This window comes from Amphiprion ocellaris, chromosome 1 (assembly GCF_022539595.1).
Source record: "Amphiprion ocellaris isolate individual 3 ecotype Okinawa chromosome 1, ASM2253959v1, whole genome shotgun sequence".
NCBI classification, from domain to species: domain Eukaryota; kingdom Metazoa; phylum Chordata; class Actinopteri; family Pomacentridae; genus Amphiprion; species Amphiprion ocellaris.
This window is the reverse complement of record NC_072766.1, coordinates 11,080,958-11,101,464: the sequence shown is the minus strand read 5'-3', so window position 1 is coordinate 11,101,464 and position 20,507 is coordinate 11,080,958. Positions and strand designations below refer to the sequence as shown.

Below are 20,507 nucleotides of genomic sequence, written 5' to 3'. Positions count from 1 at the left end.
ATAATGTAGTTTTTGGTGTTTCAAATAAGAAACGCACACGTAAAAGCAACTATTCTTCCACAATTTTAATTAATTTAATTTTAAAATAAAGTATACATTATTCCAGACTTATTTTAAATATCTTTTAATGTATCAACATCTGGCCAGATATTCACTGAAATCTTCTTCAAACAAGCTATTTAAAGAAAAGACAGTTCCAGCCATCATGTCATCAGCTGTCTCTGTGCAACGCTCTCTCAAACCTAAGTGTTTTCATGTCTGATATTTATACAATAAAATTTCAAGTTTCAAACAGTTTCTATGACATACTCCTATCACAGAAGGGAGTGTAAGGTACAGATGTTTATACATAGGGGGTTTGTTTAATGACATATACTTTACACAAGATCCTCCACAGCCTTTGTCTGAACCTTTGAAAACCAAAGTGCCATCAGTCATCCAAGGAATGCATCTTTATTTCACCATCTCATCTCTCATAGCTTTGAGGCAGTCAAGTATTGCTCTTTAAGTGACAATAGATTGTATTTTTATTTAGTGATATAAGAGGGCAGCATGCTTGGGCTCTGTAAAATGCGAGGCCTCTTTTATTCATACTGGCCATTCATAGCGTCCGACTTCACTGCGTCCACTATGAAGCTAAGTTCATTGCACAGTGTCTCGTGTCTGTAGGCCATACGGATCTGGGCGACGTTGGTCCGGCGGATATCATTCCCTTCATGTCCATCTTTCAGATAGTTCACTCCTAAGAAGTGCTTCTTATCCTTTAAATAAATGAACAAGTATATTGTTGGAAGACATGTCTAAGCAGTGATGATTGAATTCAATGCCAGTATGACAGAGAGAATAAATAAAAGGAGGATGTTATGGTACCTGATGAGACAATCCGCTTTGCAGCACACTGTTTCTGGCTATTTCACACACATCACAGGTACTGAGCTTCCACAGCTGAGCTGCTATTGCGTACTCTTCCATCAGCGGTTCCTAGAATGAGAGCACACAAACGGCAGATAAGAAGTATTTACACCGCGGAACTACATCAATCCAAACTGCGCTGCAATAGCAAGTTAAACAGTGATACTGATATAGTGAACGATAGCCTAGAAACACCCGTGTCTATTTTTACCTTGGTGTAGTGGAACTGCATGGGATCATCTGTGGACAAGGACACGCACAGACCTTTGTGCAGGAACTCTCTGAGGGGATTTTTGGAGTACTCTAGGAACAGGCTGTTGTTGCTGAGAGGAGACATTGCTATTGGCACTTGTGCCAGGTAGTACAAGTACTGCAGCACAGGGCTCTGAGGGAGGTTAGAAAAGAGAAGTAGTGCTCTGACAGTCAGACAAACACACAAACACAACTACAGTACACATATAAGATCTGTTACTGTTTGATGTCCATGTTTTAACCTTAAAACCGGACTGAATATAAAACCCTTTTGTTCTTTTCACAATGCTATATACTGTTTGCAGTTTTATCTTGCAATACTGTAGTGGTGAGCTTTGTTTATTCTGCAGCTCACAAGTCATGTGTAGTTAAATTTAAAACATTAAATGTTGTTCCATGCTATGGTCCTTTATCTGCAATGCCAAGACTTAGCTACAGTGAGATAACACAGATTCTCGCTACCTCATTCCAGACAAAAATATATCTGTACAGTTATGCCAGAGTTGTAGATCAGTATCACTGAGTTGATGTCATCATCTTTTCTGGCAGGTGCTTTTGGAACAAACTGTTCATCTACCGGAAATTCAAAACTTCAGATTTCCTCTCTGTCACACCCACAGTTCTCATACTTTCAGTTGTTGTGTTTTGAATCGCAGTGCTAATACCAAGAAAATTGACATCTGGAGGAACACTCCGGATAAACAAGCTGAAATGACAGTCTCAAACCAGCAAAGACTCGGAAATAGCCGGAAGGAAGAAACGTTAATTATGCTGCTTTTTGGTCTAAAGTTACAAATGAACAAACAAAGACAAACAGCTGTAGAAGGTAATTGAAAACCTCATTATATTATTGATCTCTGACTGGCTGAGACCACTCAACAGTAGCACCATGTTTTCTCTTCCCTGCTCTCAAAAGGATCACTCTTTGATCCGTAAGGAGACAGCAAACAGCATCTGAATTGAAAATGTTCAGGATTCTAATTGCAGTTTAGAAATGACCTTTTACCTTCTTCAGGTTGAGTCCATGTGAGATGTTGTCTGCGGTGAGGAAGGCAGAGACCAGGTGAGTGATGGATCCAGCTTCTCCGCAATGAGGTCGGAACTGGAAGGTGCTCAGTCCACGCTCTCTATAGAGGACACAAAAGGACATGATAAGCAAGTCAGTCAGGATATGAGCAAATAACACAGCAGTGTCCAGTTCTGTTCATATCTGTATTCATCATTCTGAGAGTATTTATCAGCTCTGTGCAGTACTTGTAAGGCCCCCCGGCGCCGCTCTAGTGGCAGCTCTCGCTTGTCAAGTATTTTTTTCTGTTTATTTTCTTTTTCATCTTGCTTACTCTTTTAGAAAGAGAAAGTATTTATATCTATGCACTGTGTGCATTGTGTGCTGCTCTTTTTATTCAAACTGTTTTCTATTTACTGCTGTTTCACCGTAAATTTCCCCGCTGCAGGATCAATAAAGATTTTATCTATCTATCTATCTATCTATCTATCTATCTATCTATCTATCTATCTATCTATCTATCTATCTATCTATCTATCTATCTATCTATCTATCTATCTATCTATCTATCTATCTATCTATCTATCTATCTATTTTTTCAGATCTTTTAGTCTGTTTACCTTTGTCTATTTTTTTAACATCCCCCTGTTTTTTGAATAAGGGACCTGATTTGGCTGCTCTCTTTGTTTTATTTGGCTGTCCTTGTAGATCTGCTACTGAGTAAAGTGCAAGTGAATTAAACAACCTGTTTCTGGTGCTTTTGAGTGCAAGTTTGACTCTTACTTTCTGAGGTTGTTGAGGACCATGATGTTTGCATACATGTGGAAGATGTAGTAGCTGTAGGGGGGGTTGTCATCTCTAGTCCACTGTTCTGGCTTTGGGCTCCTGAAGGAGAACATGTGATCGGTATGTTTGGACTCGTCGTCCACGCTGTCAAAGCCTGACACCTGTATGTACAATAAAAGGAAATAAAAGGAAATCATTTTTTTAGGACTGTATATTTTCCCTCCCTCAAGGGTTAACTGCTATAACAATGACTGTTTTTCCTCACTGTCACATCTTACGAACGAAATGCTAATTCATAAGGAATACTCCTATTATGATTGATCTTATCTCCAACTGACTACATTAATTTTCACTTTAACTTAAACCCCCATGTAGCTGTGATGTTGAACACACTGTGATGTAGTTATAAGCAAATAACAATTGAAAGCATTTATCAGTACACATAGTTGTTGTATGAAGACATATTTTATAATGCAAATGTGTTTACTGTTTTGTTATTTATTCTACACCAGAGTATATTTACAGGTGTTAATTTTTACAATGCAACACCAAACACTTGTCTGCTTATAATTATATTACAGTATATTATTAAATATTTATTAGGTGTTTAAATACTGCACATAAATGCTGAATAACAATAAAAATAAAGTGTTATAAATTCTACGTACGAATACTTGCAAGGTTATGTAGGGTTTTACTCTGATGAATCCTAATAAAAATCTAAATAGCTTACATATTTGAGGAAAACATGAAGTTCTTTGTGCTTCTGTGGGTTAACAGTGGCCTCGAATAGAGGAAGGAATATGTTCTCCAGCATCTTGGCAAAATTAGGTAACAGCTGCTTCGCCTTGAAAATATCACTGAAACAGAAAAACATATTTTAACGTATATTTTACAAAATTTGTTTAAGTTAGAAGATCGTGTGTATTTTAGGCTTCAGCACTCACTATATTCTGGGCACTTGAATAATCCACCTCATGTTTGGAGAGTGGACTTTTTGGTGGATAAACCACTTCGACAGACTGTCCCACTCGTCAGGAGAGCGTCCGTAGATGGACAGACGAGGCTCTGCATGCTGATACTTACTCTCCTCCAGGTCATGGGCCACTTCCTGTTAAAGGTGAGAGTTAGAGTGTGCTAAACATTGTCTGCATCAGCACTGACTTTAAATGGATGACTTCATGACATAATACCTTTATGATCCGAGCAAAATACTCTCCATTAATGAGGTTGTCCGTTTTCAGGAAGATTTCTCGAAGCTCACTGGCTCCCACCGGGTTATACTTTGAGTTGAACTTATCAAAGCGGTGGAAGGTTTGTCTCCCCTGTGAAGTACAATTGTTAACCCAGAATGATCAGTAGAGGAATTTATGTGCACTGGTGAAATAAAGTGATACAAACTAGCAGCACACATAGTTGAGAAAGTGTAAGCTGTAGAAGATATGACATTTGACAGGAGATTAATAAAATGTTTATAGCTACACAAAAAAATGACCACAGAAAACCACAGCATTTTTCTAAAATCCTGAAAGAGGTTCTCAGTTTCTGCTTTTCTTACAGCATGAACATCCAGAGAGTCCACTGTAAGGTCATAGGGGTCCATGCTGAGGCTGTGGAAAACCTGCTGGAGGGTCATCATTTGTCCAGCGTTTTCCAAAACTACACGGTTGGCATCAGTTTTATATGTTTGCTGGATGAAGGTCAGAAGGTGTTTCTGAGACATGCATGCAGCTGCATGAATATGTGTGTCCACCTGCGAGAAAGAATCAGTATGTTCAGTCTACCAGACATGCTGATTGGTTAAACATGCACACAGGACTCTTTTTTCGGAACTATAATTAGTTAAGGATTAATTGTTTAACCCTTACCCTGGAAGTTTATATGCTAGGACCAAGCTGTATCTGTGATTAAAATGCAACCATGATTGGAAGGTTGCTGAACGTAGCACATTTTGCAAAGAGGCTGTCTGGTGCGACTATGAGTGATAAGGATGCAGAATTGTTGCTGTTGCATCAAATTTGGTAGAGCTGCAGTTATTAGTAGTAAGTTCAACAACATCTATGTTGCTTAATATTTACTCTAGTTTTTATCAAAAATGTCAGTTTTTGCTGCAGCTATGAAATACAGCTCAAATTTTAAGCTGTCCTAATATTAAGGATAAGGAGAGTGGAGGAGGCCTTAAACAAAATGAGACATGCTTGTTTTGGGGGCGATCATTTTAAAGCAATATCGATTAAACATAATCTGTCACCTGTATAGCCCACCATTATGTTTTATGGTCTCTGTCAGATGGGCATTGCAGTGTTCATGATAACCTACAGTATATACTTTTACTTTACTTTACAACATGATGGCATAATGTGACAACAATGAATACATGTAATACTTTCTCTCTGCTTGAGATGCTTTTTAGGAATTGAGAAATCCTGCAAGATTGTGCACTTAGGATCATTTTTTATGACACTGTAGAGGTTGGAGGACAGAGGAAAGAGAAGACGTGGCTCAAAATAGAGAAATGAGAAGAGCCTACTAATATATCAAGGCCTTAACAGATTAAGTGTTTTCATAGAGGCAAACTCTAGAATGCTATGGGATTACACAATATTTATAGCACTTGGAGATAGAATACTGACCTTCCTAACATTGTAGAAATCTCTGTGAGGCACACTTTTCAGTTCCTTTAGCTCAGCCATCTCATTGAGCATCTCATGGAGGAAGAACTTTGAACATAAGAAATTTAGCCTTCTGTGACAGTAGGTCTTCCTGAAAATGAGAGTGGAATTTTGTTCATACGCTAAAGTAACCCTGCTGACGAATGTAAATAAATATGCGTTGTGTGTAGCAACCGGTTTTTCTACCAGCATAGCTCTTAAGCCTTTTTGTTTTGGCAACTTACGTGGGTCCATCTGCAATCATTGCCAGCACGTGACTGAGATCTACAGCAAAGGTCTCCAAGTCTGGGTAAGGAAGATCGTGGGGCTGTTGTTCTTTGAGAGCTTCTTCATTATCATACACGTACACTATCCCATCCTTCATCTTCAGTTCATAGTTCAGGTTCTCAGGAATGTTGTCCATGCAGTAGGGATCCTCTCCGTCTGCAGGGGATGGCCACATGTCTGGAGGCCACAATATCTTTCTGTTACTGTCAACAACAGAAGTGACTACAGTCCTATGCAGTATCACTTCAGTGTCAAAGGATTCTGAATTGTAACCCTTTATGGTAATTTCACTACTTCTAAGTTAAACAGAGCAGTATATGCTTAACGTTACACTAAAAACTAACAAATTAGATATGCTGTTTTAAAAAACAGGCCCACAGTGAGAACGTATTGCAGCAAGTTCTTTAATACTTTGTACATCCATCTCTATTTTTGATAACCGACTCAATCTAGACTGATGTTCTGTTATTCCTTATGTAAGTTTTTTCAGCTTCTTTTGCAAGAGGGGTTGGCTTGCCCTACCTTTGTCTTTAAAATACTCCAGTGTTTTTTTTTTTTGTTTGTTTTTTTTTTTTAATTGGATTTAATTCAGGTCATATTTTTCATTTTTTTTCGTCTTTAGAAACTGTTGTGTAATTTTGCCGGCATGCTTTGGATCGCCATCATGCTAGAATATTCCTCTTCTGTTAAGCTTCAACAGACTGGGACTCATCTTGTCAGCCAGTGTTTTAGTATCACGGTGCCATCTATAAATGTCATCTCCCCCTTTTCACTCAGTCCTGACCAAGTTCATACCAATTTTATGAAGTTTCACAATCAGATTTTTCAATTTCTGTAGCTATTCTTGTCTATGCAGAGACAGGCAAGTATACTTGGAAATCTTAGTTTGGTATCAATAATCACAGGTTTTCTAACTTGTGTGTCAGTGATCACAGATGGATTCACTTTTGTTCTTATATCAAGGCCTGTATTTATAATATAGTTTCCCTAAACTGCTGGTTTTCATTGTTCATGAGAGGAAACACTGTTCATCAACATTGAAATAATCCATATATTGAGAGGGGATACAATTTTAAATAATTTCACAATGATAATTCTAAATCATATTGCTCAGGTGTGTTCTCATTTTAGTTATATACTGTATTAGCATAAAAGATCTTTTCAAATAACACAATACACCAAGACTTCATACCTGGCAGAACCTCATCTTCTTCCCTCCATCTCATGTTCTCAGCACTGCGGAGAAACTGGCTTGTAGTTCTACAGAATCTGTGATAGGCTAACTTAGAATACTTCTCACGAATAAGCAGAGCCTTAAACAGACTCCTGGCTGCCTGTTCATAGTCCTCCACTGTGACCTGAGACATAAATGGACATTACACATGAAGTCACGCTGTGCACGTTTTTTTTTTTTTCTTTAAATGTACTGAATATGATAATAGTTAGAAGGGAATAGTTAGTAAATACTAAATATGTAAAGCTGTTCTAACTTTGGTGCACACAACTTAATGCTCTCGGTCATATTACTTACCCCAGCACAATAGTCACCCGTAATAGTAACCCTCTGGTAATCAGGGCAGCTTTCTGGCACTGATGAGCAGGTGGAGCTTGGGGACAGGTAAGGTGTAACTGCCACTGAGCGTGTCCAATCTGTATTCACTGGAATCTGCAGGGACAATGACTGGGAACGAATCATCTTCAAGCTTTTCCTCCTGAAAAATTAGCAACATGATTAGCATTTGATTCCCCTAAAGTTCACTTTAGCTGGTGAAACTTTATTGAAAATCATGATACAGTTATTTAATAGGGTTTTTCTGTTTGTATCATTTGTGACATGGCCATCGTCTGGGTCAGTGCCAGAGCAGCAGCAAGGCCTACCTCTTGGCACTTTCCTCTGACTGTTGCTCTGCCAGCTCCTTAAGCAGTTCATGTTCCTTGGCCTGCTGGAGGCCAATTGGGCAATCCTCAGGCACGGTGAACATCGACAAGGCATCCTTATTGTCTTCTTCTTTTAGCGCTGATGCGTATACTTTCTCTGCTAGAAGCTGGGTCTCCTCCTCTGCCTCACTCAGCGTTACCTTTGGAAAATGACGAGGCATGTCTGCAACAAAGCAGAAGCTACAGTTAGGTGACAGAAACAAAGAGGACTTGTCCTCTTTATAACCTTCTTTGCTCTGACTAGTTTGTGCTGTTTTGTAAACACAGTAATCTACCTGTGTAAGGGTTTGGGTGCAGGGCATGCTGGATTTAACTACTGCACAGCATCACCACCTGGAGAGCTGTGTGAAGTGCTTTTGTTAGTCCAAATGACATCAAAAAACTGCAGTTTTTGACGCGTTTTTTCCTTCAAACTGCCACAAATGAATCAGCGCATAATTTAATGCCTATCTTGTCTTATTTAGCTCATCTCAAAATCCCTATTAATATTTATTGTCCATAAACTGAACTGTTTTCATGTGTCCCAATATGACGTCTTTATTTGTTATACTTACTCATTCTTTGCATTGTTTTTCATCTTTAGAAGAGTTCTACATGTAGAGCAACAACTTTTATTTTGTAATGTAATTTAAAAAATATTTCTTATTCTTAGGAAATGCCTGTAATGGGATATTGTAATGGAAACCCTCTAATGGAAGGGAGGCCTGTAGAATAGTCACTGGACCACCACCACATTTACATTGAAAGCATTTTAAAGTGGGCAATAGTACAAAGATATATACAGAGCTATATTTGAAAACAACTTCCATGAGCAAGAATAGTTTCATTTAAATTCTCCAGATACATGACACATTTGTAGTATACATGTTTTCCTGAGGAGTTTGCATGTTCTCCCTGTGCATGCGTGGGTTTTCTCCGGGTACTCCGGCTTCCTCCCACAGTCCAAAAATATGCTGAGGTTAATTGATTATTCTAAATTGCCCGTAGGTGTGAATGTGTGAGTGCTTGTTTGTCTTTGTATGTAGCCCTGCGACAGACTGGCGACCTGTCTAGGGTGTCCCCTGCCTTCGCCCGAGTCAGCTGGGATAGACTCCAGCCCCCCCGCGACCCCAGTGAGGATTAAGCGGTGTATAGATAATGGATGGATGGATGGATGGATGTTTTCCTGATGGGATAGTATCTGTCTCCCCTTGTTTTAGCCCTTATCAACAGTGTAGCAACATAACACTTACTTTAACTATGTATATAATCCTTTTACAGTCAACTAGGGTCACAAACCTACAGTACAGTGGCTATGCTGAACAGGTGTCTGCTTTTGTAAGTAGATAACCTGGATGAACTGACAGTGTCTTGTTGATATCTTTAGTGATACAACATCCAGTTCTATTCATTGGAGTGCTGATGCAACAACGGAGAAAGGCTACATTGTGTGGTGTAATCTAAGCCAGTTTTCTGCTCTGCCAGGGTGCTTCCAGGAAGCTTATCATTCCAGGCACACAACACTATCCTGACAACAGCTGTGTGTATTGGCACTGCTGTGGAGCTTTATGGCACCACATGCACACTGAAAACAGATAGGCTCATATTGATCTGAAGTTAATGGCTTCGTGAATTATTAACCATCCTCTCACACATCCGCCATACTTTCTATGAAGCAATTACTTTTTATTACTTTTTCTTGTTTTTTCACAGTTACACACACACAAACCATGGCACCACAATCCTATTTTATTTAATCCAGTTCAACTTCAGGTAGGCCTAAAACTATGTTGGCTGAGTCAAAAACTCAATTAAGTCAAATAATGAACTTAGCTTAGCTATTATCATACAATATTAGACAAAACAGCACATAGTATATTAGAAATCTAAGCTAGAGTATTGAAAATCTTACCCCATATCGCCTTACCCCATACTCTCCATATCACTCTCATGTAAACAGTAGAAAAACTCTGTATATGTATATGTATATGCTCATAACAGGCCTATTTTGAAGCTATGATTAAAACATTGCATCAACATACCTCAAACCCAGCTAAAATTTTCTTGTTCTAAAAGCGTTCTGAACAAGTTCTGCAAAGTTCTAGTAATGTTTTCAGCTGGAAATTTTATTTTAGTTCCCAGAATGTTCTTCTAAAAGGCAATATTCCTAAAATATTTTCTGAAATTTGCGTTTCGAATGTGTTTCCTTTGGTATCGTGCAACATTGTCGGAACATTGTATAGAACAACTCTCTCAACGCTGCCATCACCAAAACATCCTTAGTATATTACTGGCAAAATGCTCTGCTTTTGTTGACTGATCATATTACAGGAACATTGTTATTAAAGAACAAACATTCTGTCATTGGAGGACATGGGAACTTTTTAAAAACATGGTTTGAATGCTGGTTCTGTTGTTGTTGTCATGTAAAATAATCTGACATCCTCCAAACATTCTCTAAATGTTTACATGTCCTGTCTTAGTTTACTTTTAACCTCATAGCAACATTAGCTGAAATGTTAAATATTCTTAAGACATTCTCTGAATTTAAGTTTACAATTTTTTCTTTAAAACAGAACTTGTAAGTAGTGTTAAGCAACATTGCCTCCTTGTTGGGAAACTGCTTCTATTGATTGTCTCTCAGCAGTAAAATGATTTAAATGCTATTCAAAGAGTAGCAAGGTCACTATCATCCAAGAAAAGATCTGATATGAAAACCTACTATATCTGTTCTATTCAGTGTAATCCATGTAGTAGACTGTCTTACAAACTTTACTTTCCAGTGCTGTTATCAACAAGTTACAATGTATACAGTCAAAACAATAAAATTAAAAAAGCATGGAAAAAATACTAAAGAAATGGACAAACTGTCCAACTATCATTATAAAAACAAACAAGTAAACAAAAAAATCCTAAAACTGTCACCCTGAAAATTGTTTAGGCGGAGGGATACCTGAACGGACCGGAAGTACACCGTCCAGTATTCCCAGACAAAAATTCAACAAATTATTAAATTTAGTTACCACAACGTTTACCTCACTGCAGTGTTTCGAAATAGGAAAAATAGGCAGGTGTAGCTGTAAACCAGCGTGCCAGCTAGCGCTAGCTTGACAAAACATAACTTTATAATATACCGTTGTGCTAAAGTTAGCATGCTAACCTTTAGCTAAGCACGCCTGTAGCGCTTTCCGTAGAAGATCCATCCGGTAAGTTATTTCATTAGCTTTTACAGCTATTCTAAGTTATATTAGGTCGAATAGCAAATTGATTTTTGAGAAAATACTGCATTTAACAGAAGAACTTTCCTATTCTTGAGTTGAATAGATTCGTATTATGAGTTTTAAACGGCCCTTGACGGTAACCATGACAACCAATGCCAAATGTGTCATGGCTGTAAAAATGGAAAATGTTTATACATAAAAATATTATGTACCTGTTCAAATGTTTAGGAAAATTATGCTCAAGTTATTTTGTGTCAAGTCAAAGTTGGTTTATGATCTTCAAAACATTATCATTATGCGTTATTTTACTACAAATTTGCAAAATCTGTCATGAATACTCAGCACATTGAGGCAGAGACACCCAACACTCAGCACATGCTATCCAATTTTGCTGCTGATCAACTCAGCCTCATCTGTTTACTATGTCTTGAATTATAGCAGATGTCAAGTGATACAGAGAATTGCTGTACTATATTGTAGGTTGAAATCATAGCCATGTAGCCTTACCTTCAGTGTTGCTCACAGCCATATCTGAGGGTGTTGTCTTCTCAAGCTGGACTTGGACACAGATTCAGCAGTACCTTAATATACTCTATCTGCAATCTACGAGTGTACGGTGGTCCACAACTACAATTCTGTTTTCCTGACTGCCCATCTCTCTCTGTTTTAAGGAGCTGGTAGCATCATGTTGATAGAGTTGCTAATCCTGAGAATTTATCAAAACTGGTTGTCAACAAAAAGAGAGCCACTGTCAGAGAAGACAGAGCCTGCTACTCTGCCACTCTCCGAAACACTCAAACACACAGCACTCTGACACTCACCTCCATACTTTATGGTGTGCACACAGAGGGGGAGAGAAGTAAAGAGACTCCTCACTACTTCTGTATCATAGCAGCCAGGTCATAGTTGTTCTGTTCAGTGAGTAAGTCACTAGATTCACAAGATGCTGTGATAGGTTTCTGAAGTAGTTTGAGAACAATCCAAGTCTTTGCTGATTTATCACACGTCTCTCTGTTCTCTTGCTTATTGGCCCAGTGTTTTATCTGGTTTCTGACCTTGGTTTGGTCACTGCACTTTTAAAAATATATATTCCTGCTGCGGTGTTTTTTGCAAAAGTCACTCTCTTAACAACTAATGGCTCTCATAAGGCATTAGGCTTCTTTACACTCTCAGATTAGCACTTAGATTTGTATGATGGCAAAGATAAGCTTTGTCTATACTCTCTGTCACTGCACTGTAGTCAAATAACCAAGTAGTTAGAGTGATCAATAATGTTAATGTTGATAACACTCTAGTAATCCATACAGTAAAATGATTATTATACAGTATGAGTCAGGTGCTGTTTAACCAGTGAAAATTTTTAGAATGCATCACTTCCCCCTGATTTCCCCAGAATTAACAAATTAGTTGAATACGAATTCATGAAAGTAATCATATAATCCATGCAGTTTTTATCCGTTTGCTATATACGTGCGATCACATTCCCTAAGGTATAACCACAGCATGGCAGAGAGTCAAAGGATACCGGACAAACTGCATCTCTGCATATTTGAATTTTCCAAGAGAATCTTAATGGTGCCCACTCTGGACTGAGCTAATGTGGGTGTAAGTACACTTGTGTTTGTGGGACTGCTTAAATGCACTGTAATGTGGAAATTTTGAGTTGTCCATATATCATCTTAATAGTTACTTTGAAGGATAAAGATCATTATTCATTCCTTCCCACTCCCCTGTCTGTAAACCTCACAGGAGGCTCTATAAGGCCATTACTGGACCACTCATGGCCCTATCTCAGACCCAGCTCTGCTCTCTTTATCTTGTCTTTCTGGACTTTTCTCAGATACCTCACTGCTGTTATTGGCCGAGCCCCCAAGTTGGCTCTTTGTCAAAGTCATATCTGAGAAAGAGGTCAGCAGCACAAGAGAAAGCCATTTACCACATTACAGGGAGATAGTGATGAGAGAGGGGAAGAAGGAAGCTCACTCTTTCCCAAGCAAGGCGTTGACTACTGCTTTCAAAGAGGCGTGTCTCCTCTTCTCATCTTTCTCAGCCACCAGGGCCTGGAGAATAGCTAAGATAAAAACAAAGGAAGTGCAGCCATTCAAACATGAAAGCAAAGCAGCCTCCCTTACAGCTATTTTCTAATACTTGTCAGATACATTTCCAGGAAGTCTAGATGCATACTTTTTATTGCACTATTAAATAAGTTTGTATACACCTAAACCGGTTATCAGTTACAACATCTCAGAGTATACCAAAACTATAAATAACTATAAATCTTGAACATTTTGAATGAAGATTTAAAGACAGAAATATATTTCAAGTGACATTTGCTTGTCATTGACAATCATCACTGCACATCACTCGCCCTGGTTCTAGATTAATATGTCAAATGAGTCCACTCACCTTCTTTATCTCTGTTGTCTCTGAGGGAACCTCAGAGAAACATCTAAGTCATGCTGTGCTCTTGTTGTGAAGAAAGTATTTGATATCTCATCCACCACCCTGCAGCGCACATCACTCCATCCTTAACTCTTTCATGACCACAGCTTAGCACAGAGACAGCAGCTGAAATAGAATGCTGCCATCCTGATTGTGTTGCTACTTTTTCAGCCAGTCTTAACGGATATAGTGCTTATTATGTTAAGAGCAGGTCAGTATGTAAAATAACAGTTTTTTTTCCTGGTTTCTCTCTTATTTCTTTTATTCTTTGAGACTAACCATGTCCTCTTGTGGCTATTTTGTGCACTTGCAGGACATTTTGCTGTGATGGAACATGACAAGTAACAATTGGCAACGGCAAAGGAAGGGTGCCTTTTGATTAGGTAAAGAATGAATGTACAAATACTAGAACAGTTTTCACTTAGAAGACTCATTTGTTTAAAAGCCTAAAACCCGGCATTCACTTCTGTCTATAATTCCAGTTAATCTACTGAGATATAATTACATTTCATTAATCCAGATTTAACTCAGCAGTATATCTCATGTGAAGACTAAGTGTCTCTATTATTGCATGTATTTTGCAAAGAAATTAAAATTTCAGACTTTCTATACTGAAGGTATTATACATGTTTTGTCCCATGGGCAAATCAAAGCTCTTTTTTCTGATATCTGTGCAGAGTAGAAAAAGCAGTCCTGCAGTACAGCATTAGTATTGTACAACTCAACACAGTACATCGAAGAAGAGCACCCAGATTTACTACTTTGGCCTTAAGCAGCAGGGGAACCATCGTCCCTGTTTTAGCCTGACAGGGTTTGAGATTATGAGGTTAATCTTCTCAGCTCAGGTTATCAGGTTACTTTTAGAGCTGGCTTTAGAGGACTGACTTTTAGTCCTAGGCATGTATCATTTTGATTGACAGTAGTATTGCTCCAGACAGTCCTTTTTCACTCACTTGCATTTTGACAATAACATTAAAAATGGTGACTGTATCTTAGCTGATATCTTGCTGGAAAGAGCCGGTCTTAAAATATTAGTCAGTAACTGACTGTACATACTTGTGAGGAAAAAAGATAAAAGACCTGCCTACAGTGATCTGGGAAAGTGGGTATTATTTTTTACCCGTTGACCTAGACTGATCAGTTTGTTGATGCTATCATCAGGTTACTGGCGTCACTAGCTGATTGGCTTACTGAAGCAGTGACACCTTCACATACTTAGAGAGTACACCGAGTAGATCATTCATTCTATTCTTAGAATTATTTTACTGTGATGAAAAACACTATACAAGTTAGCTATTCTATTTTTTTATTTATTTTTTACAATAATTATGTTGTGTAGTAACTCAATTCCTATTCAGAATGTAGAAACACGTAATTTATTCAGCCACTAGATGGCATATTTGCTCTGTTTTAGTTACTTAATAGTATTTGTTAATGCCCTCATGCTAAAGCTATACTTAAGGAATTAGTCAAAGCACAAAGCAAGTCTGAACCCAAAATTCCAGTCTTTAATTAAAGTGACATTTGAGCCTCATTTTCTAATTATACATCACTTCATGCAAAAGAACAAGCAACTACAGCAGTAAAGCTTGTCTATAATGCAATGCCATTTACTGCATGAAAGCTAAAAATTCACAGTGTATAGTAAGAGTGAACCAATATTGTCTTGCAGTATTGCTTAAGATGAAAATAAGTTAAAAAAAATATTCATTCTTTACAAAACAAGGTGTTGAATTTGATATTGTTCTTGTAAAGGTGCTTTATAGAAGGTTGAATTGATAGGCAGCACCTACATTTGTAACGCAGCTAAGTGGTTCGTTCAGCTATTGGATTTAACTGAACTAATCATCATACCAAGAACATAGAAGCATAAATGTTTGCTGTTTTACCCATCCATTATCTCTAGATGGCAATAGAGAACACATAATCACAGTTCTGATCCTCATATGATAGTCTCTAGCTCTATAATAGTCTTAAGTCTCATATAATGTTGTTCAGTCACAGGTATATCTTTCATTCCCTATATGATTTACAAGGAATTGTTTAGAAAATCAGAATAAATATTCAGATAGTCCTTGCTGATATGGAGTACAAAGGGCACCAACAAGTAGCAATTCATGTCTTACTTTAAAGTAGTTGACTTGATACAATTTCCAAAATTCCTGTTCTGGGCCATTGTAGTAAATATATACATATGTAATTCTAAGGTGTATATTTCATTGTAAATTCTGCAGAGAAGATAAAATGCCATCCTCTCACCTTTCTTCATTGGGTCCTCATGGCTCATTACTCTGTGCAGTGTTAGACCCACATTTTCCCTACTACTGCATACCAAAGCTGCAAATATTCATGTTGCACCTTTTAGACTGTGAGACTGGTTTGACTTTATAGGCAGAAAAGAAATACAGCCTAAATTGGAAACTGTAATATATGTACATCTTAGGTGGAGCCTGAACTTTCCAAAAATGTGAAAGAAGGGGCGATAATGTGTCAAGTGAAGAGATTCACAGTGGCTCAGTGGTGTTCAGTCTTGGGTGTGCTTGAATGTGAATGTGTTTGTGATGCTCGTGCAGGAATGCTAGACCGGAACCCCCCGCATCAGTCTCCTTGTGTCCCAACCGTCTGCCATTGAATACAGATGGAGCTAAAGCCTTAGCCTTCTCTGATGGCTTTAGGGCTGCTTTGTGGTGTGGGGTGAGCCAACAAATATGAGCTGAACCTAGCAGGAATGCGCCTGGCACCCTGTCTGCCCTTTTTTTGAGGGGGTTATGGGGGCTGAGGGGGGTCATAACTAGGGGAATGTGGTGAGAGGAGGAGAGGCTCTAATGAGAACCTGTAATCACTTAACGGAGACCAGGTGTGTCTTGAATGCGCCTCAGACAATAGAAATGCCGCATTCAATTTACAAGAACCGGGAGTAAAGGAGGTCTGAACAAGGTGTAGATTTTGTATGCAAAATGTTTATTGAATGACAATGTTATTGCTTCGACACAAATAAAATAGAACACATTTACAAATATATAATATATACCTATAAAACAGATTTCCTATTACCACAGTTTGCAAAAGAATAATGACAAATAGCTACAATGCCCATATATATTTCTTCCTGTACAAAAATAGTTCTATCTGCATAAGTACTTTAATGTAACCTCTATATAATATTTAAATAAAGGAATTCATATATACACATATCCTGCAAAAAAAAAACAAATATAGATTGCACGTGTTTTTGTACAAATAATAACATTTTCAAGTATATTTCAATCCATTGTGGATTGGCACATATCTCACAGAATCTAAGGCATTTTCCCTTATACAGTGTCCAAAGCTTGATATAAACTGAGAGCTTCAGAGCTCTGTAGCCTATCTTCTTGTTTGGCATTGTGATGAAGATGTTTTTTCCTGATGATTCATTTGACTCTAAGTCCAAATGGAAAAGTGCAGAAATGTACTGACAGTTTGATGGAACATGGTGGTATAATCCTTAGAGATAGCACTTATCAAAGTCCTGGCCTTGAGGAACAAGTATGTAAAGTCCCAGAATATTTGAGGAGAGTTCCCTCTTTAAGCCAGAGGATGTGTCCACTTTGCCAGGTATTAGCACTCTTCCTTTACCTCTGCCAAGCAGAGAGCAGCACCTGTAGTTTGCTCCACAATGTGCCATCCAGTGTCTATAAGGCAGCTTCAGTTGTGTGAAAGCTCTGCATCGCTGAGCTGCAAGGCTCAGGCTTTAGAGATACTCAGCTGCAGCCAGTCTTGCTCTGACTCAGTCCTCATGGCTGGAACAAATGCGCTGGAGAATACTTGGCAGAAATTTGAGGCATTTCGAGAATCTTAGAACAGAGCAGAGAGGACGCTCATTCTGAGCTGCTCCCTCACTTTTGTTCCCAACTGTTCTTGCAAAGTCCCGCTCATGTCCGTTTCAGGAGAGCCTCAAGCTTGTGAACTTGTGAGTCAGTTGTGCTCCACACGGGCCTCAGCATACCCTGCTCTAGCCTCAGTGTGGCTCTGCGCACTGGAAGAGACCGACGCCTCCTGCCGTATCCCTGTGGGCTGATCTTGTCAACAGGGGCACTCCCGGCCTTAAATGTGACATTTAGCTGGTGCAGGCGGTGTACCAGATCGTGTACTGTGCAAGTGCCCAGCGAACAACCTTGTCTTCTCGACTGGTTGGCTGAGTTTCTAGACCTCTTGGTTCGGACATTGATGTCAGTGCTGTTGGACAAAAGGATAGGACATTAATCATGCTGTTCATTCCTGAATTGTTAACACCTCAGTTTGCACTTCTTTAATTTGCTTTTTTTTTTTTTTTTTTTTTTAACACAAGCAATTAAATAACAAAAAGTTATACCGTAATCAAGTGGATTTTCAGGATTGCATGATTAGTATCTTACCTGGAATGTGGCAGCAAAGTATCCCTGATATCCTCTGGTCTGATAAACTGCTCAGACTCTGCGGTCTTCTGTAGTGATACACTGTCGAGATCCCGTCTCAATCTGCTTCCAAGCCATATGCTTAGCCTGTGAGAGGAGGGAAAAATCCATTAGTCTTAGTTAGATAATTCAGCAGATATATAACTGCTGTCACAGTCTGTTACATCTTGAATCGACTGAAAACATTTTGATTATTAAATGAATTACTCATCAGTTAACTCACCTTTTTCTCAACTCGGGATTCACTTCAAGTTCCACACAGTGTGCTACTGTTGCCAGCAGACAGCAATAGAGGAAAGGCTGGAAGACCAATTTCATTTTGACTCCTATGGAGAGTAGAGAAAACATTTGTTAATTAGTTATGCCTGCTCAAAATTAATTTTTAACAACACAAATTACCTAATGTCCCTCTATGCATGTAAAACTCACTCATACAGTAAGTTCCACAATTATGCTTGCTTACACAAGAGTCCAAAAGCCAAGTTATTTGCACATATCATTCATTTATTTAAAAAGTTAAGCTAAGGTCAGATTTTGCTCGGTTAAGTAAACCTACAACCATGCTTTGGGCCCCTGGCCAGTAATGCGAAGGACACAGTCTACCAATAAGGGGTCCGAAATAGGCTCAGCTCACAACTCAAACAAAGCCTAAAATGTTTTTAACCTATTACTACCACAAAACACAGCAAAATTAATTGCAACTTGTACTGCCTCTGTTGGATGCTTTATACCTTGAAGGCAATTCTTCACAGACACACACATTAAGAGCTGAACTGCTTATATAACCAGACAGATAACCTGTCCTTGCCTCTACACTTGTGCCCTGACCTCGAAAAAGCAAAGATAAAACCATCAGCTGGGAGCACAGCAAATCACAGCAATGTCTTCTTTGAAAGAAAGTGCACATACCTGTTGGTCTCTGACAATTCAGATGGGTAAGAAAGCTCTTCTTGTCGGGTCAGCTGTAAAAGAATACTCCACAGGTTTCTTGAAATTGCCACTGGTTCTGTTAGGCAGCTGTGTCACTCTGCTAATAGCTCCTACACACCAGACGGGGAGCCTTTATACGGGAGGTGGGAGGGGCTCATTGACACATGCAGTCTCTCATCCTTTTCCCCCACCCCATCCCGTTCATTACTGCTGTGCTGTTGCTGTGCTCAGCGCAACACAGTAAAAAGATCAAGAGTGAAGATCAAAAATTAGAATGTTTAACATAAAACCTTAAATAAGAATATTTACAGAGCTTACAGAATAAATGCAGTAATGCAATGATTAAACTGAGTCATAATATTAACTTTTTTACGCCTCAATATAAAGTTATAAGTATCATAAAGTTTTGTTTGTTTTTTTTACCATATGTAAATATAATTGTAACAGTATGTGTATATAATGGCCATCAGTTACAACAAAACACTCGCTGTTCCTGTAAGAATACAATATGGTGTGCTCAGCCGGCTGCTTTGTATGGGGAGGGTATTAGAAAACTAAATAATCTCAAAAGAAAAGGTTTACGCATTGATCTTCTAATATTTGAACTTTGAGCTCAGTTACGCATAGTTTTTGTTAATGCTCCTTTCAGCCCAACTGGCTAATTGTTTAAAATAAAATTTAAGGAATGTTTCCACAGTCCGCCTTCCATGGCACTCCCTGACACAGTGAAGTTCCATGTCGGCTTGAATGATGATGAATTTGAGATGTGGAAAGAGACAAGCATTGAGTAACTGATTAAATATAGCAAGTATGCCCAACTGTAAGCACAATATGCTCAATGTATTTGTTTGTACAGGGCAAGTATTTGACTCTTGACTTACCATGCCATTTATTTTGATATCTGGATAAAGGCAAAATGGAATTTTACAATTATCTAAAAATAAATCTAGATTCAGAAAATGAACTTGAGCAATAATCTGTGACGTATGAAAAATATTGACTGAGACATTTTTTTAAAATAAGTCAGTTAATTTGTTGCTGTTATAGTGTATAAGTAATCTGACTTCACATTTCTTCTCAGGAATGCACAGACAAGAATATATTACATGATAATGGACCTATCAAGATCCCGCATACAATAATCCATGAAGAGCCATGAAGTCTGCTTGTATGTCTATATATATATATATATATATATATATATATATATATGTATGTCTATATATATATATATATATATATATATATATATATATATATATATATATATATATATGTAGATAAACCATTAAAAATCATCCGTTTCCAACTACAATAGTCATTTATCACATTAACAATGTCTAGACTGTATTTTTGATTAATGTTATCTGCATTGAAAAAAAAATACTTTTCTTTCAGTATACACCTACACCTCAGAAAAACTGAGTATGTGAGTCAAAAAAAATTAAAATCATACACCCTTGCACTCGGCATACGAAATATTGTAAAAACCAGAGAAAAAACATTTACCAACAAAGAAATTGCAGTGTAGAAATTTCCTCGAGGCATTGTGTAAATCAGTTTTACATTCCAAGTAATGCTTTCAGTTTTTGTTTCTATTTCCGTGAAGGGGCAAAATGGTGCCTTGCGTTCTTTCAACATCTTTTTAGGAGTGCTTAATACTTGA

The 20,507-nt window shown here is 38.1% G+C and overlaps 2 protein-coding genes across 5 annotated transcripts; both read right to left on the bottom strand.

Moving 5' to 3' along the window:
* Nucleotides 1-50: 50 nt before the first annotated feature.
* On the bottom strand, nucleotides 51-13,554 carry ampd3a (adenosine monophosphate deaminase 3a). 4 transcript variants are annotated; one of them, XM_035954053.2, is made up of 16 exons: nucleotides 13,440-13,554; nucleotides 12,970-13,104; nucleotides 7,774-7,996; nucleotides 7,427-7,607; nucleotides 7,088-7,253; nucleotides 5,853-6,072; nucleotides 5,590-5,719; nucleotides 4,515-4,709; nucleotides 4,150-4,281; nucleotides 3,904-4,067; nucleotides 3,690-3,816; nucleotides 2,954-3,117; nucleotides 2,171-2,291; nucleotides 1,124-1,297; nucleotides 871-981; nucleotides 51-761 (listed from the first exon to the last, which is right to left on the bottom strand). In XM_035954053.2, the coding sequence occupies exons 3-16, from the start codon at nucleotides 7,992-7,994 to the stop codon at nucleotides 585-587; spliced, it is 2,283 nt and encodes a 760-aa protein (XP_035809946.1). In that variant the 5' UTR covers nucleotides 7,995-7,996; nucleotides 12,970-13,104; nucleotides 13,440-13,554; the 3' UTR covers nucleotides 51-584. The 4 variants fall into 4 exon arrangements, with proteins under 4 accessions (XP_035809946.1, XP_035809945.1, XP_023138617.1 ...); XM_035954052.2 differs by having other exon boundaries at nucleotides 13,017-13,104; XM_023282849.3 differs by lacking the exons at nucleotides 12,970-13,104; nucleotides 13,440-13,554 and adding an exon at nucleotides 11,541-12,906.
* Nucleotides 13,555-16,415: 2,861 nt separating this feature from the next.
* adma (adrenomedullin a) lies at nucleotides 16,416-18,957 on the bottom strand. The gene is made up of 4 exons (XM_023282851.3): nucleotides 18,821-18,957; nucleotides 18,135-18,237; nucleotides 17,873-17,998; nucleotides 16,416-17,693 (listed from the first exon to the last, which is right to left on the bottom strand). Exons 2-4 carry the CDS (start codon nucleotides 18,227-18,229, stop codon nucleotides 17,390-17,392), a joined length of 525 nt encoding a protein of 174 aa, XP_023138619.2. The 5' UTR covers nucleotides 18,230-18,237; nucleotides 18,821-18,957; the 3' UTR covers nucleotides 16,416-17,389.
* Nucleotides 18,958-20,507: the final 1,550 nt, after the last annotated feature.

Coding starts and splice junctions, on each gene's coding strand:
- adma (XM_023282851.3), bottom strand. CDS start 18,229: ATGAAATTGGTCTTCCAGCCTTTCCTCTATTGCTGTCTGCTGGCAACA. Junction 17,999..18,134: donor AATCCCGAGTTGAGAAAAAG/GTGAGTTAACTG, acceptor CTCCTCTCACAG/GCTAAGCATATGGCTTGGAA. Junction 17,694..17,872: donor ACTTTGCTGCCACATTCCAG/GTAAGATACTAA, acceptor TTTGTCCAACAG/CACTGACATCAATGTCCGAA.
- ampd3a (XM_023282848.3), bottom strand. CDS start 11,015: ATGGATCTTCTACGGAAAGCGCTACAGGCGTGCTTAGCTAAAG. Junction 6,073..7,087: donor AGAAGATGAGGTTCTGCCAG/GTATGAAGTCTT, acceptor TGTGGCCTCCAG/ACATGTGGCCATCCCCTGCA. Junction 4,068..4,149: donor ATTTTGCTCGGATCATAAAG/GTATTATGTCAT, acceptor CACCTTTAACAG/GAAGTGGCCCATGACCTGGA.